At 39.7% G+C, this 13972-nt stretch overlaps 1 protein-coding gene across 1 annotated transcript in view; it reads right to left on the minus strand.

Annotated features, from left to right (window-relative positions):
* Nucleotides 1–13972, minus strand: part of GAP43 (growth associated protein 43) — a 92689-nt gene that overhangs the window by 33430 nt on the left and 45287 nt on the right. Inside the window, exon 2 of the mRNA XM_036850677.1 lies at nt 8203–8812. Within this exon, the coding sequence (XP_036706572.1) occupies nt 8203–8812 (610 nt within the window). The remainder of the gene's footprint in view (nt 1–8202; nt 8813–13972) is intronic.

Consider the following 13972-nt stretch of genomic DNA (forward strand, 5'->3'; position numbering starts at 1 on the left):
GTGTGTGTGTGTGTGTGTGTGTATGTGTTTGTATGTGTACATATGTGTTTGTGAGTTGGCAGACAATTATGCTATAGGCATGGTGATGGTCCTAAAACATATCTAAATTATATTCTTCACTTTTTCATACCCTAAGGCAAAGAGAATATTCTTGTGGAGCTATAAAAATGTTCATCTCCACTCTGAGAGACACACAGAAGGGACCATTTAGGTGAATCGTTTCTGGTTTCTCTTCCAAAATCCAAAAGATTCTACCAACTCATACTGAAAAAAAATAAAAACAAAAAATTAGCCTCAGAACTTACTTGACCATATATATGCCTCCAGGAAAGAACATTAATGTTGAACATGATTCATAAGGAAAGGCAAATAGCCCTCCTAGGGTACTTTCTTTTCCCCTGAAGATACTGCAGTTTCCATTCCAAATAGAATGGTGTGAGATGATCGAACTAAAATATTTTATCTTCCACAAAAAGTGAAAATATGTATGAGAATTGCTGAGTAAGCATATCTAACTTGTGCATCATCTACTGCATCTTTTCTTGGGATGTACAATAACCCAATTCCAAACACTTGGGCCTGTTAGCCAATTTCACTGATGGTCGAAGATCCAATTATGTGACTGTACAGTAAATAAAAGAATTGGAGGAAAGTCATATTAGGCCTATTCCTGTCATTCTTATGTTTTAATGAAGGTCTAGCGACAAAATCTTTGAAAAACTTATCAACCACAATTATCTGTCAAATGCATCCATGGCTCTACACAAGAATCCAAGGCTTTATATACCCTTGAAGCTGTTTTAATTACTTTAATGAAGTAAGATGGGTATTAAAAAATAAACTAATAATAAATTAAGTCTAAGATGAAAGTGAAACTATTGACAGTAAATTATAGCCACTTGAGCTGTAGTTTTCCATCTCAGGGAGGTTAAAAGCAAGTCTAACCATATCTGAAAACATCATTGTCAACTTTTTATTTTCAATCTCAAGTGTAAGGTGGGTTAGAAAATTCCACTGAGATTTCCTTGCAGTCTCCTGGGCTTCCAGTGTAAACATAAACTTTCTTAGTGCTGTCTCTTCCTGAAATCTTCGCCCATCTATCCAGACTTCTTCTACTATCTGCCCTGTCCCCTAAACCCACTATCTAATAGTTTAGAAAATAAGGCACTACAGGGAAGTGAGAATGGTTGAGTAAGAGGCCATATGCCCACTCTTCCAGATGCCTCTTTAGTCTACCACTGCACACTTGCCTTTTGAAGCTAGAAAGCAGAGAAAACCTAGTTGAACCCATTTACTTTGAAGATGTTGAAACTAGGCTCAGAAGGCAAAAGAGCTGGCCTGAAATCATCAGCAGAATCTGAACAAGAATCCAGGTCTCTTGACTTTAGGCAGTCTTTAGTCTATTATGCTGAAAATACAGAGCGTTTGCTCTATATACTTCCTACAAGATACTGGATCTATTAAAAACATGATGTTATTCATCATCCTTGTGAAAACAATTTATGGGCAATTCTTTTAAATAAGCCACAAAATAAATTATTTGCTTAGAGAGCCAAGCTTTAGTGTTGTGAGATTAACAACTGGCTAAAGACTTTTTGAAGAAAGTAGTGACTCAGATGTTCTTGATGATATGAATTGGTCTGCGGTTCAGCACCTGATTCAGTCATTTTCTTAGGGCACAAAATTAAAACATGACTAAGAGGGCTGGCAAAACTTACACATCCTTTCAAACCTTTCCCTCCTCTTTGTGCATACTGTAAACCATATAGTCTTGGGAGATCTTCAAGGGCTCCAGTCTTGCAGCTTTAAGCAGCATTATTGGTTTCCTTCTTCCCTTCCTTTTATGCCTGGTTATAGAAAGCTTTTCATTCTTTACTTAACGAAGCTATGATTGTGAGGACAAAATAAGAGTAATGACCAGTCAGTGCTTTCTAGTCCATTAGATCGGGTGTTCTGCTCTCTCCCCATGTTTAGCCAAATGGACTGACTATGTAACTCTTGCTACTCTTGGTTCTTCCTCCTTGTCATCCGTTTAGAATTGGGTAGATATGCATGTGTGCGTGTGTATACATAGAGAAAAAAGAGGAAAAAATATTTGATAAACATGCATTAGTGTCTGAAAAGTATTCTACATTTTAAGAAATATTGTTTGAGTTTCACTTCCAAATATAGTTTTACCACTTTAAAATTGGGGGAGTTACATGCTTTTCTATTTATTGGCTTTTTTTTTATAAGGTGATAGCAGTTATTAAATATGAGCTATAAAAGAATGGATAAAAAGCCTCACAATATGAGTTTCTTGACTCTAAAATACATCTCTTCCTATCTTCTGTCTGCTTAAATTTTTTATTTGAAGAGACAGTGATTGCTCTCCTATCTGTTCTACCTATTAAGTTCTTTATACTATTTTAGTTATAAATATAAAGGTATCGGGGTCCTTTGGAAATGTACTTGCCAAAAGGAAGCAACAGATATAAACAAGAATTTTGAAAGATACTAATTCTGATAAATTTAGGATAGAAATTGTCTAGAATACATGAAATTGCTTTCATCTGACTGAATTCTCAACATTTCAATTTCTAAATTTCAGCTCTTCTGGCATATTTAATGGAGTCAGCAGTACTCCTGTTAAGAACAATCGAATTTAACTGATCTTACAGCTCTCTGGGGCCTAATCAAACAGTACTTGAAGGATTTTCAAACTAAGAACTCAAGACTCAAAACCAGTTTAATATCCCCAATAACTCTGGGGTGATGGAGCTGTGAGAAAGTTATGACCAAGGAGTGTGGTTAGTTACTGGATACCCGCCTATAAATGTGATCACTAATGATTCCCAGACAAGCGTCTGGAGTATCCAGTTATACAAATGAGGGAGATGCTCTTAGATTAGGACATGATGCCTGGGTTCTTAGACATTCCTCTCGTCTTCATTTCTCCCTGGGTGTCAGGGTTCAATGTATGACCTCGGCAATCAAGCTGTCAGGGTTCAGCTCGTGGTTTAGCTACTTGCCAGCTGTTGATGCTGATGAGGTGCCTCAATGTCTCTTAACCTCAGTTTCCACATCTGTAAAAGTGGAAGGGGAAATTGAAGCACTTACACCACAGAATGGTTTTGATGATTAAATAGGATAATCCCCACATAGCACTTAGCACAGGGTCTGACACTTCATAAATGCTCATTAAGTGCTACCTATTATAGAAACTATATATTTTATTTATTTTTTATTTATTTTTTAATTTTTTGGGCTGATCTTTTTTTTTTTTAATTTATTTCTTAAATTTTTTATTTTTGGCTGCATTGGGTCTTCGTTGCTGTGCCCAGGCTTTCTCTGGTTGTGGTGAGCGGGGGCTACTATTCGTTGCGGTGTGGTGGCTTCTTTTGTTGCGGAGCACGGGCTCTAGGCGCACGGGCTTCAGTAGTTGTGGCACGTGAGCTCTAGAGCGCAGGCTCAGTAGAAACTATATATTTTAAACCTTAAGAACCAACTACCTCATCCCTTTCTCTTAATGATGAGACAACTGAAGCCCAGAGAGAAGCAATGACTTGCCTCATATCACACATCTGATTAGTAAAAATATTAAGGCTATACCCCTGGTCTCCAGCATTCTTTCCTTGGTATTATCTTACTGGGCATGGAGGGCACAGAATGTCCTAGGACCTGGTTGGTACTTCCTGACAATAATCAGAAATTGTCACAACTGCTAAGATAAAGAGAAAACGCAGGAATTGAGATAAAACATAGCATCTTAAAAGAGAGGTAAAGAACTGCAACACCAAGATTAAGGTGAGGATTTAGGGGGTCTATCAGTTTGACCCCTACTTTGTCACTGTGTCTGTGGGCAGAATATCCATTTACTTTGTCCCTGTTCTCAGAATGTAAAAGCAGAAAGAAAAATATTATCGAATGCCACTGGAGTGTTTTCAAGAAAAGCCAATAAAAATGATTACTAGAGCAATATAAAAGTGCTCTATAAAAGCTTAATAATCAACAGTATTTAAGCAGCGTGCCACTGAGTAGCTGACAGGGTGCCCATGTTTTATAGGTAGCATTTATGGACTTTCACAACCTAAATTTTCACTCTTCATGAGTTGTGTATAAATTTGGGAAGTGGTTGAAACCACATATCAAACCAAAACTGCTTCTGAGGCACCGTGTCAAATAAGTGTAAATATTCTTGGTTAATCTCACATGTAACACAGAGTGCGGTGGAAGTGGGTCTATCCTCTGGAGAGCTAAGAATATTATGGATGGTTATCTTGGGCCTTTGGAACATTTTGTTCTGGGGAAAGTAAAGAATTTCTCCAACTCCAAAAATGTGGGTTGGGTATTTCATTTTTTTACACATAATTATCTTTCCAGAAACTATAAAATTTGCTTTATTCTTTTGGTAATAATTTGGCTATAGAGACACACATTACATAAAACCTTTTTAGCATGTAGCAAACTGCACGAAGCACTGTCTCATCCATATTTTGTCCCATAGTATATTGGCATATAAAGATACTCCATATCTTTTTGTAGAATTTAACTGAGTTGAGATTATTACTGTCATAGTTTACAAAACCGCTCCCTGAATTTCATCCCACGCCTACTACCAAATCAGAACTCCTTAAGATCAGTGACCATAACTAATGCATCTTTGTGACGCTAATGCCTAGCATGATAGAAAGTTAATATAAATGAAAGGGAAAAAGGAAAGAACAAAGGGAGAGAGGAAGACAGGGAGGGAGGGAAGAAGAAGGAGGAAGAAAAAGAAGGAAGAAAGGTAGAAAGACACTGAGTTTCTATTCAGAGGAATGATGAATAGAACTCCTCTCTTTCCTAGACCATTATTGATGGCCCCAGTTAGAAAAGGGTAACGAGACCACGAAAATAAAATGCAGCCAAAATCAACATACAGAAAATCTAGGATAACCCAATTACACTTCCTACTAGTACCAGTCAAGTACCCTGTGACAGCGACCCAGTCAACATCTCTGATTTCTAGCCTCCTGGATGTGTTCCCTTAGTAATACGACATCACTGAATATAGTCAGAGCAGAAATTTCCCTCTACTGGGGAAAGTCAGCGGGTTATCATGGAGAAGAAGAGACATAGCAGAGAATTCTTTCACCGTGAGTCCAATGAGCACAGTGATACTATCCAGCAGGAGACACCAAAGACATTATCGTTAAAAGAGGCTTGAAAGTCCTCTCCTCATGGCTGAAAGGAGGCAGTACCCTAAAGATACCACAAACACTTCTTCTCCTATAAAGGAATCATCATCAGAAATGCACGGAAGTTTTTTGGCCACAGACATATGCAGAGATGGGCAAACAGAGTGGCAAAGCAGAGACAGGAAGATATAGTTGGAGGATTAAAAAAAAAAAAAAAAATGAAAAAAAAAATTCCAAAGGTCCTAATGCAACTGGCATCCACCTGTAATAAACCCACTAATAGTAAAGGAAGTAAAATAAAGAAAACATTTATAATTTAGAAAGAATTCCCATTTGTATTAAAGTAGTGATCAGATTGGTCCAAAATCCTGACCCTCTTACTGACAGCAATTTTTGTCTTGAATCTCTCTTTTGGCTTGTTCTGCCCCCCAACCCTACTCCACCGTATCCGACTGACTGTCTCTCTACACCCCTCCAGGCAGTCACAGAATCCTAAAGCCACCCAGGGTAGCCGTCCATTCCCAAACAGTAGTGCTCAACTGGGAATATTGTTCTTTTAACCTGGATTAGAATGAAATCCAATACGAGATAGACGAAAATGTGGTACAGGGCCCATGGGAATTTGGGCTTGATATGCTGTGATAGATCTCCTTGTCACCTGTAGCTTCTGTGATTCCATGAGGCTCATCATATTTGGGTAATTTGTGCTTGTCACCTACAGCAGGCAAGGCTAATAGATACATCAGTCCAGAAAGAAGCTATAGGCAGCATTTCAAGATCTAACCAAGAGGACAATACCTACCCAAAGCTCAGAAACAATGTAAAATAAGTTGCCCTTTGTGATTACCTTCAAGTTGAACTTCATCTATACTTTTCAATTACCTTTCAATGTACATATTAAACTCAGACTAACTGAGGCATTTTTTAGTCAGAAATTGTAAAATTTAGGACAGAGCATGATCCCTATTTGCTTTTACCGACCAGACACATTTTTAATTAAATAAGTGAATGGAGTAAGCAAGGCTGCACAAAGAATATATGAATGAGTAAACAAATTATTATCTATAAATTGGATCTGTCCAATTTTCATTCATTCATCACTTGACATTTACTGAGCATGTACTACATAAAATATTTCATTGATTCATTTGAATTATCATAACTTGAAAAATAATAAAAACTGAATTTCCTTTAAAATATATTATTTTTAGACTTTCCATTGATTCAAGCAGTCCTCCTTTCTATTAATCCAAATCATGAGCATATACCTAAAATCACATTATGTCTTTCTGTCTCTGCTTACAATTTCAGAAATCCCAGTTTAAAAATATGATCTGAGTAATGTCAAAATTTTCTATATTTAAAATCATGATTAATTTCTAAGATTTATGAAAATTGCCAATAGGTAGTCGGTCATATGCAAAATGATTTCTAGCCATTGTATCTAAGGCTGGAACTTAAACCTAAAGAAGAGTAGTTAACAAGGTTTGTTTTGCGGAGTAAATTAAAACCAAAACCATTCTTATCACATGCCTTACCTTTTCCAGGGAAATATTCCCATCTTCTTAACCTCAAGGTCTGGCCCCTGGGGCAGGTATATAGTTAGAATAAAGATTTAAGATAGGTCACTGGTAGAAAGAGGTGTGTGCTTTATCTGAAGCTAGATAATGCTAATAACAATAATAGTTAATATAATCTGGCTGTTTACTCATAGAATTTGGGGGGTAAGATGAAAGAAGTAGACCAGAAAATATCTAGAATAATCTTCCACCATCCTGCAGTATCTAATGTGGAGAGATGGATATCATGGCAAATATCCAATAATTACTTTCTCAATCTAATGGTCAGATAGCAAGGCATTTCCCAGAGCATCCTCATGGAGTAGGTCTTTTCCCAAGGGCACAGTGTGGTCCAGTCCAAATTTGGGTCCTTGGACACATAGTGGGTTAAATCACTAAATTCTAAAGGAGTAAACCCAACCTTTTCAACTGGCACAGAAGCAACTTTATCTTTAATGTTTGGGGCTGAAATGTATTCATGGGTCACACTAGGCTAGAGAAAGACCTTGGAGACCGTTGGCCTCCTTCACCACTATGGATGGGTTGAGGTGGAGGGACAGATCTAGTGCTGAGGGGTGAAGTTCCCTTAAATTTATCTTGTACTGTGAATGCTCTATTCCAATTCTGCACAGGCTCTTTGGGCAATAATAGTGAAAACACTCCAGGTTAGAGCTCCAAACCAAAGAGAATCTAGTACCTTTTTAAAATCACAGTCAACCGTCAATTATGTATGCGTATGGTAGAAAGTAGTGTCTTTGATAATAAAATGATAATTTATGTTTGACTTCACAACATGTTCTATATTTGGGCTTTTTCTTTTGTTTTTGGCAACATCAACAGACTTATTTTCCTAATTAGTCTGACCCCGATTAATGTTACAATTAACATTCTCTGAGCGTACATACACATACGCACACTACTCACCAATTGATGGGGGAGAATGCCCAGAAACATACTGTGGGATAGGGAAAGGTGGTCTGAGAGTATGTTTTAGCTGCTGGCAATTCACAAACTGCATCATCTGAATCAATAGGGAGTTGGCTGCATTTATACCAGGCACTTCCCAGAGCTAAATAATCACATTAGCTAATTCCCATCCATAAAATATATGTAGCCTCAGTAATTACTTATTAAGCTAAGTCTATCCAGCACACAGAATATTTTTTTCAACCAGGATTACCTAGTTTTACTCTTTCTGCCAATCCAATTAACAAGGTAATTGCCAGACCTGTCTAGTACCGGCTGCTACACAAACCTGCCCAAGTTCTCTCTCAGGCTTGGAGATATTTGGGAACATAGTGGCCAGAGTTAGCTCTCAGCCCTGCCACTTTGGGGAATTCAGCGAAGCTTCCCTTGATTTCCTGAATACACCTTCTAGAAATTTCCCCTCTCCCTTGAAGGCACAGGTGGCCTGGCCTTCCAAATAGGCCCCCAAGTACAGGCGGCCTGGCCCCCCACGGCGTCTGACCCTGGAGGTCGCTCACCTATCTTCTCCTCGGCTTGGTTGCTCTCCGCAGTCTCCGATGGAGGCTGGGCTGTTGCCTTGGCAGCAGCGTCCTCTGCAGCAGGGGTGGCGGCGGCGGCAGCAGCAGTGACAGCAGCAGGCACGTCGGCTTGTTTAGGCTCCTCCTTGGCTGGCGCGTCTTCGGCCTTGGAGGACGGCGAGTTGTCAGTGGAAGCTTTAGTGGCACTTTCTGTCTCAGCAGAGCCGGCCTTCTCCTCCGAGGGGGCAGGAGCCTGGGGCGCTGCCTGCTCTGTGGCAGCCTCGGGGGCGCCCTCCCCCTTCTTCTCCTCGGAAGGAGTTTCGCCCTCTTTGCCGGTCTCTTCGGGCTTGGGGCCGGCGGCTGGGGCCGCTTCAGCGGGAGTGGAACCTTCTCCCTCCTTCTTCTCCGCACCGTCAGTGACGGGGGCTTCATCCTTCTCATTCGCCTCCGCCTCCGCGGCTGGGGCATCACCCTTCTTCTCTCCTTTGAGCTTTTTCCTCGTTATGTGTCCACGGAAGCTAGCCTGAATTTTGGTCGCGGCCTTATGAGCTTTATCTTCTGGTTTGATGCCATCTTGTTCAATCTTTTGGTCCTCATCATTTTTTTCAACCTTTATGGAGAAAAAGGGGGGAAAAAAGGAGAGATGGAGCAATGTTCTTTTCCTTCAAATCACAGCATTCAATAAATGCATACTGAATGACTTATTCTGTGCCAGGCACCATACTTGGAGTTAAGAAATCAGCAATACCCTGGAAATTCAAACCAAGCCCCCTCTCTTTCTCTGGTGAAGAGTTTAGGAGAGTACACATTAGTTTCTGGGAAAATTAATGTCCTTCTGGCCTTCCTGAATCACTGGCATTATTTTATATGTCTTTCTTTCCCCAACTCAATGTCTCTCCTTTGCCAAACTTAAATCAGCCTTTTTGTGGATGTACTTTGACAACTCAAGTCCACCCAGCCTAGGTTTTCATCAGTGACCTCTGAAAGATACTGGTTTTTCAGGGTTTCTCAGAGGGTCTCTGTGAAAAACTTATGATTTAAAAAAATATTGTGGAAAAGCCTATTTTTTTCCCCAAGATTTCAGGTCTCATCAGGAAACCAGTAGGTTCAGGGCAAAGAATATGGTTAAGGTTTAAACAGCAAATTCCATCAGGGTCTTGTGCAAAATGCAGATGAGTTCCAGGGCTTTGAGGGGTTTGTTCAGGATGTGACAACTCAGAATGCTGGTCACAAAATGACATCTACTTTCCTCTGTGTGTGGTCCAACATCAGTAATGAACATACCAGACCTTCAAAATTTGAATTCAGAAAATGGTCATTATTCCTGAGTTTTAAAAAAAGAGTGGAAAACACTGCTTCCGCTTTTGAAAGAGGGGCATATATTCACTAAATCACAATTTCTTATTCCCAAAGCAATTTAAACTTAAAATTAGTTTTATATTATCATCAACAGAGCCATCCTAGTACTGAAGGCAAGAGACTAGAATACAAAATTTTTACCATTTGATCATGTTACAACGTAACATAGGCTGCAAACAACTTTTTTCCACATGGAAATTAAATCACAGGATAGGAATAGAAGGTATAGTCATGAAAAGAAATGTCTAGGCAAGTACTCAGAATTCTATATAGCTCTGTTGCCCACTATGGTGCCCCAGTGTGGTTACTTATAGCCCCCATATAGCCATTATATTAGTTTCAGGTATACAACACAGGGATTCAACATTTGTATATATTGCAACAATAAGGCTGGTTAACTTCTGTGACCACTGTCTTAGCAATGGGGAAATACAGCAGTGAACAATGCAGCAAAAGACCAATAATTAAAGAATGCTTATCATGTACCAAGTCCTCTGCTTGGCCCCAGTCTCGACCTTGGCCTGACCTTGGCTTTTGCTCCAGTTTAGGATGCAAATCACAGCAGGCCAACACAAGGCATGCTTTCCACCTGTCATACAAGCTCTGCCCGAGGGACCCAGATCCTGTTCATCATGATGTAGACCTGTCTGACATTCTTTGGACAAGCATATGGGCCTGTATTGCTTAGGTCCATCAACATGCTAGTGAGTATACAAAGGTATTTTTGAAAATAAGCTGCATGTGAGAGTAAAAGCAGGATTAATAAATTTCCAGTAAAACTCAAGGCAAGTTTCTCTTCTTCCTCAGTTAACGGTGCGTGTATCCATACAAGAAATGAAGGAGTGCATGAAAGCACTTTGGAAGGGCCCATTCTGCTTCCTCTTCCCGGTGCCATGCTGCCACACTGCTCAGTGCTCTGATGCACTACCACCTTCCTGCTCTCCTGCTGCTCTTGATGACTCCTACTGGGACGCACACAACACGACCTGGGGCACGGGAGCAGCTGTCCCTGCCAGGAGCTCTCTGCTCAGAGGTGGAAGCATAACCCTGTTAAATTAACAGTTGTGAATGGAGCATGCAGCCAAGGTGTTGTTAATTTATTTTACTCTATCTTGCATTTTCTGAATGAGGCACCATCTTATATGATAGGACATCTGCACTTGGGCCTTGATGCGCAGTGGTTCTTTAATACAAATACTGCTCCTTGTGAAGGTAAACAGACCAATTCTTTCAGAGTAGGCAAGTGGACAGAAAAAACCCTCTGGTGATTCAAGAAAACTACCTCACCCTTTTCTCTTTAAGAACACAGAGGAAAGGAGATGAAACTTAAAACGCTAGAAAACATAAAAAGAAGGAAGCCAAGAGTCTGAATGACATAAAGAAGATATTTTACAAGGATAAAGGAAGAGCCCCTCTAAGTTCTTTACACCTCCATCTCCAAACTCTCTCTCTCTCTCTTTCGCTCTCTCTCAATTTCTCAGATCATCTGCCACTGTAACTTTCCACATGATCAGGACTTAAGCTTCTGTGCACAGCCTCTATGTTGAAATGACTATTTAGAAAGGCTCAGACTAGACTTGCGTGCCAAGATTGTGGGATCAGGCTCACCTGAACAATCCAAGAGTATAAGGGACACAAGACAGAAAGGTGTGAGCAGGAAGGGAGAGAATGTGAAAAACCATAGTTAGGAGAGAAGTGAGACAATCCTGCAAGAGCTGGATACCCAAGTAGGTGGTCAAAGTACCCCACAGGCATGCAGCTTCTCCAGGAGGAATTGCTGGGCCACTTAATATTATTAGAGATTTAGGGGAATTGGATTTTAGAAATTGGTTGGAAATAGACAACTAATACAAATTATACAGACAGTCAGAGGGAAAGAGACAGAGACAAAGAGGGAAGGGGAAGAGAAGGGAAGAGAGGGGAAGGAAGGGGAGAAGGGGAGTGGGAAGGAAGGAAGGGAAGAGAGGGAGGAAACCAGCCTAAGATGAGGTGATTGAACAGAGGCATCCAGAAATAAGAATATTTTAAGTTAAAACTGGGTCTTAGGCCAGACAATTCTGGATGTGTGTGTGTGTGTCTTTCTTTTGTACCTGTAATTAATTCCATAAATATGGCTTAAACTACAGGTTATTTTCTGGTAAAATTCCTTTCACAGTACTAGAGGTAATTGCATTGGGAGTGTATTTTGCTGAGAGAGGAGACCATAATAAAGAGAACATTTCCCAAGACTGGCTGTGGGGAAACCCCAAGATGTCAGGCTACATAGACCTTTTCCCAACTGGAAATAGAAGAGCTTGCCTAAAACAAAGAACATGTGAGCCCAGAGAAACTGGAGATTATTCGCTACATTCAGCACAACCCTTTCAGCTTCTCAAAGGGAAAAACGGTGCCCTGAAAAGTTGTCACTTGTTTCACTTGATAGCATGAGTGAATCAGTCAGTGGCCCCGTTTGTATTTGAACTCAGGTCTTCTCCCCTCCCACCCAACCCCAAGTCCAATTTTATTGCATCCGTGACCTGGAACAACTTAGCCTTTCTTGTAGCCGATTGTGCATAAAGCATCATTTCAACATCCTGATTCATCTATTCATTTAGAAATACTGAGTGCCTATGCTGGCACCACAGACACGCTAGTGAGCAGACAGAGACTGTATCTATCCACACAGGACTCTTTTTTAAATACACTTTAAAAAAATAAGCTCAGAGTATTTAACAATCAATGATTTCCCAGGAATTCAAGGAGACACCTGACATTACACCTGTCTATAAAGCAAGGCCAATAGTCTAAATATGTCAGTTAGAGTGGGAGGAAGTCCAGAAAAAAGGGGATCCTGGTACTTAATGGCTAAAAAGAATTAGTTCATAGTCTCATAAAAATAGATTTATTTTTTAAACTCAGCGTTGCCACAAATAAGCTTTGTGCTGAGCTCTGATAAAATTCTTTCATTTTTACATGGAATTATTGCTATCCATGAATTAACTAATGTGGACATGCCAATGCAGGAAGGGGATGTAGGAAGAGGATCATTACGTGTAGGAAGAGGATCATTATGAGTTGCCATACTTTTTTTTCAGGAATCTTCATTGCTATAGTTTAGAATTTTTACTGATCAATTTGTTCAGGAACTCTGTAATTTATGAAGTCTTAAAGGAAACCAAGTATGGGAAATGTTAACTGTTCAACCAAGGCTAAAACCTCGGATGAATATTGGTTTGAAGAAGATGAAGGGTACCATTCTACTAAGTTGCTGGAATCTGGTCATATTTTAAAGTGCATTAGGTGAAAGGGCAATACTTTTCATCAACATTTAAGAATCACAGATAAGAAAGCCAAATATAAGAAGTACTTTTTCATACCCAACATTGTTGCTCTGGTTAATAGTTTCCTTTTCCTCTTGGGGGAGAAGAGAGTAAACAAATTAGGATTCAGTCTAAGATGTCTAAAATTTGCATTTATTATGTTCCAAAAAAGTTTTAGGCAAAAAAAATCTATAAATGCCTAACTTTCAGGACTTAAAATAACATCATCCATTCATCTGGGACATTTCAATTCATTTAACTATTTCTAATTATCATAGGAATACTCCAACCTTCCAAGCACAGAAAAATGTGGCCCTGTATCTACTTCTGCTAGCTCTAAACACTACGATGATAATACTTCAAATTTTCTCTGAAACAGGGTTGAATTTTAAATGCTTTCAAAAATCATTGGTGCGCACCAGTTCTTCTTTCTAAGAACATCTTTAGTAAACTAAAATATTTTCAATTTGATTGAGCAAAAGACATTTCCGAGAAGCAAAATTGAAAGGCCAGAGATATCAGGACCAGAATAAAGTGTGGATGGATATGTATGAATCTAACAAATATCTACTTATGGCTCACTCTATTTTTTATTAATAATTTAGTGAGGTGAAATTCACGTAAGAAAATTTCACTCTATTTTTCAGCTTAGTTGGCTTTGAGCACAGTTGATAGCATATACTTTAGGAGAAATGTCCAAGTACTAAAGAAGCTCCCAGTGGAGCTTCTGTACCTGCTTTGAATCTAGTCAAAGATCAGAAATCCAGAGAACTGCCCCTTATGGAGGAGCCAAAGGAGGATGGGCAAACCTTCTCCAGTTCTGTAGAGGAAGTATCTTCAGGTTTCTGGGCAGTTCTAGGGAAGAAGGTGTCATTTAAAAGATGAACAGGCACAGCTGGGATACAGGGGTCCCTTAACACTCAATGTGGTTTGAAAATCCAACTAAGAGTGTGAGGGGATGGGGAGCAGGATGCAAGTAGGTATAATGAAACTGTTGTGCATTTGCCAACAATGGCCACCATTTTTTTTAACTCTGATTTTCAGTCCAGTGAGGAGTCTTCTTTTAGTTCCTGGGCAGGTGGGAGCACTGACATATGACAACTGAGCAATTC

The sequence above is a fragment of the Balaenoptera musculus genome, chromosome 4 (genome assembly GCF_009873245.2).
Source record: "Balaenoptera musculus isolate JJ_BM4_2016_0621 chromosome 4, mBalMus1.pri.v3, whole genome shotgun sequence".
NCBI lineage: Eukaryota > Metazoa > Chordata > Mammalia > Artiodactyla > Balaenopteridae > Balaenoptera > Balaenoptera musculus.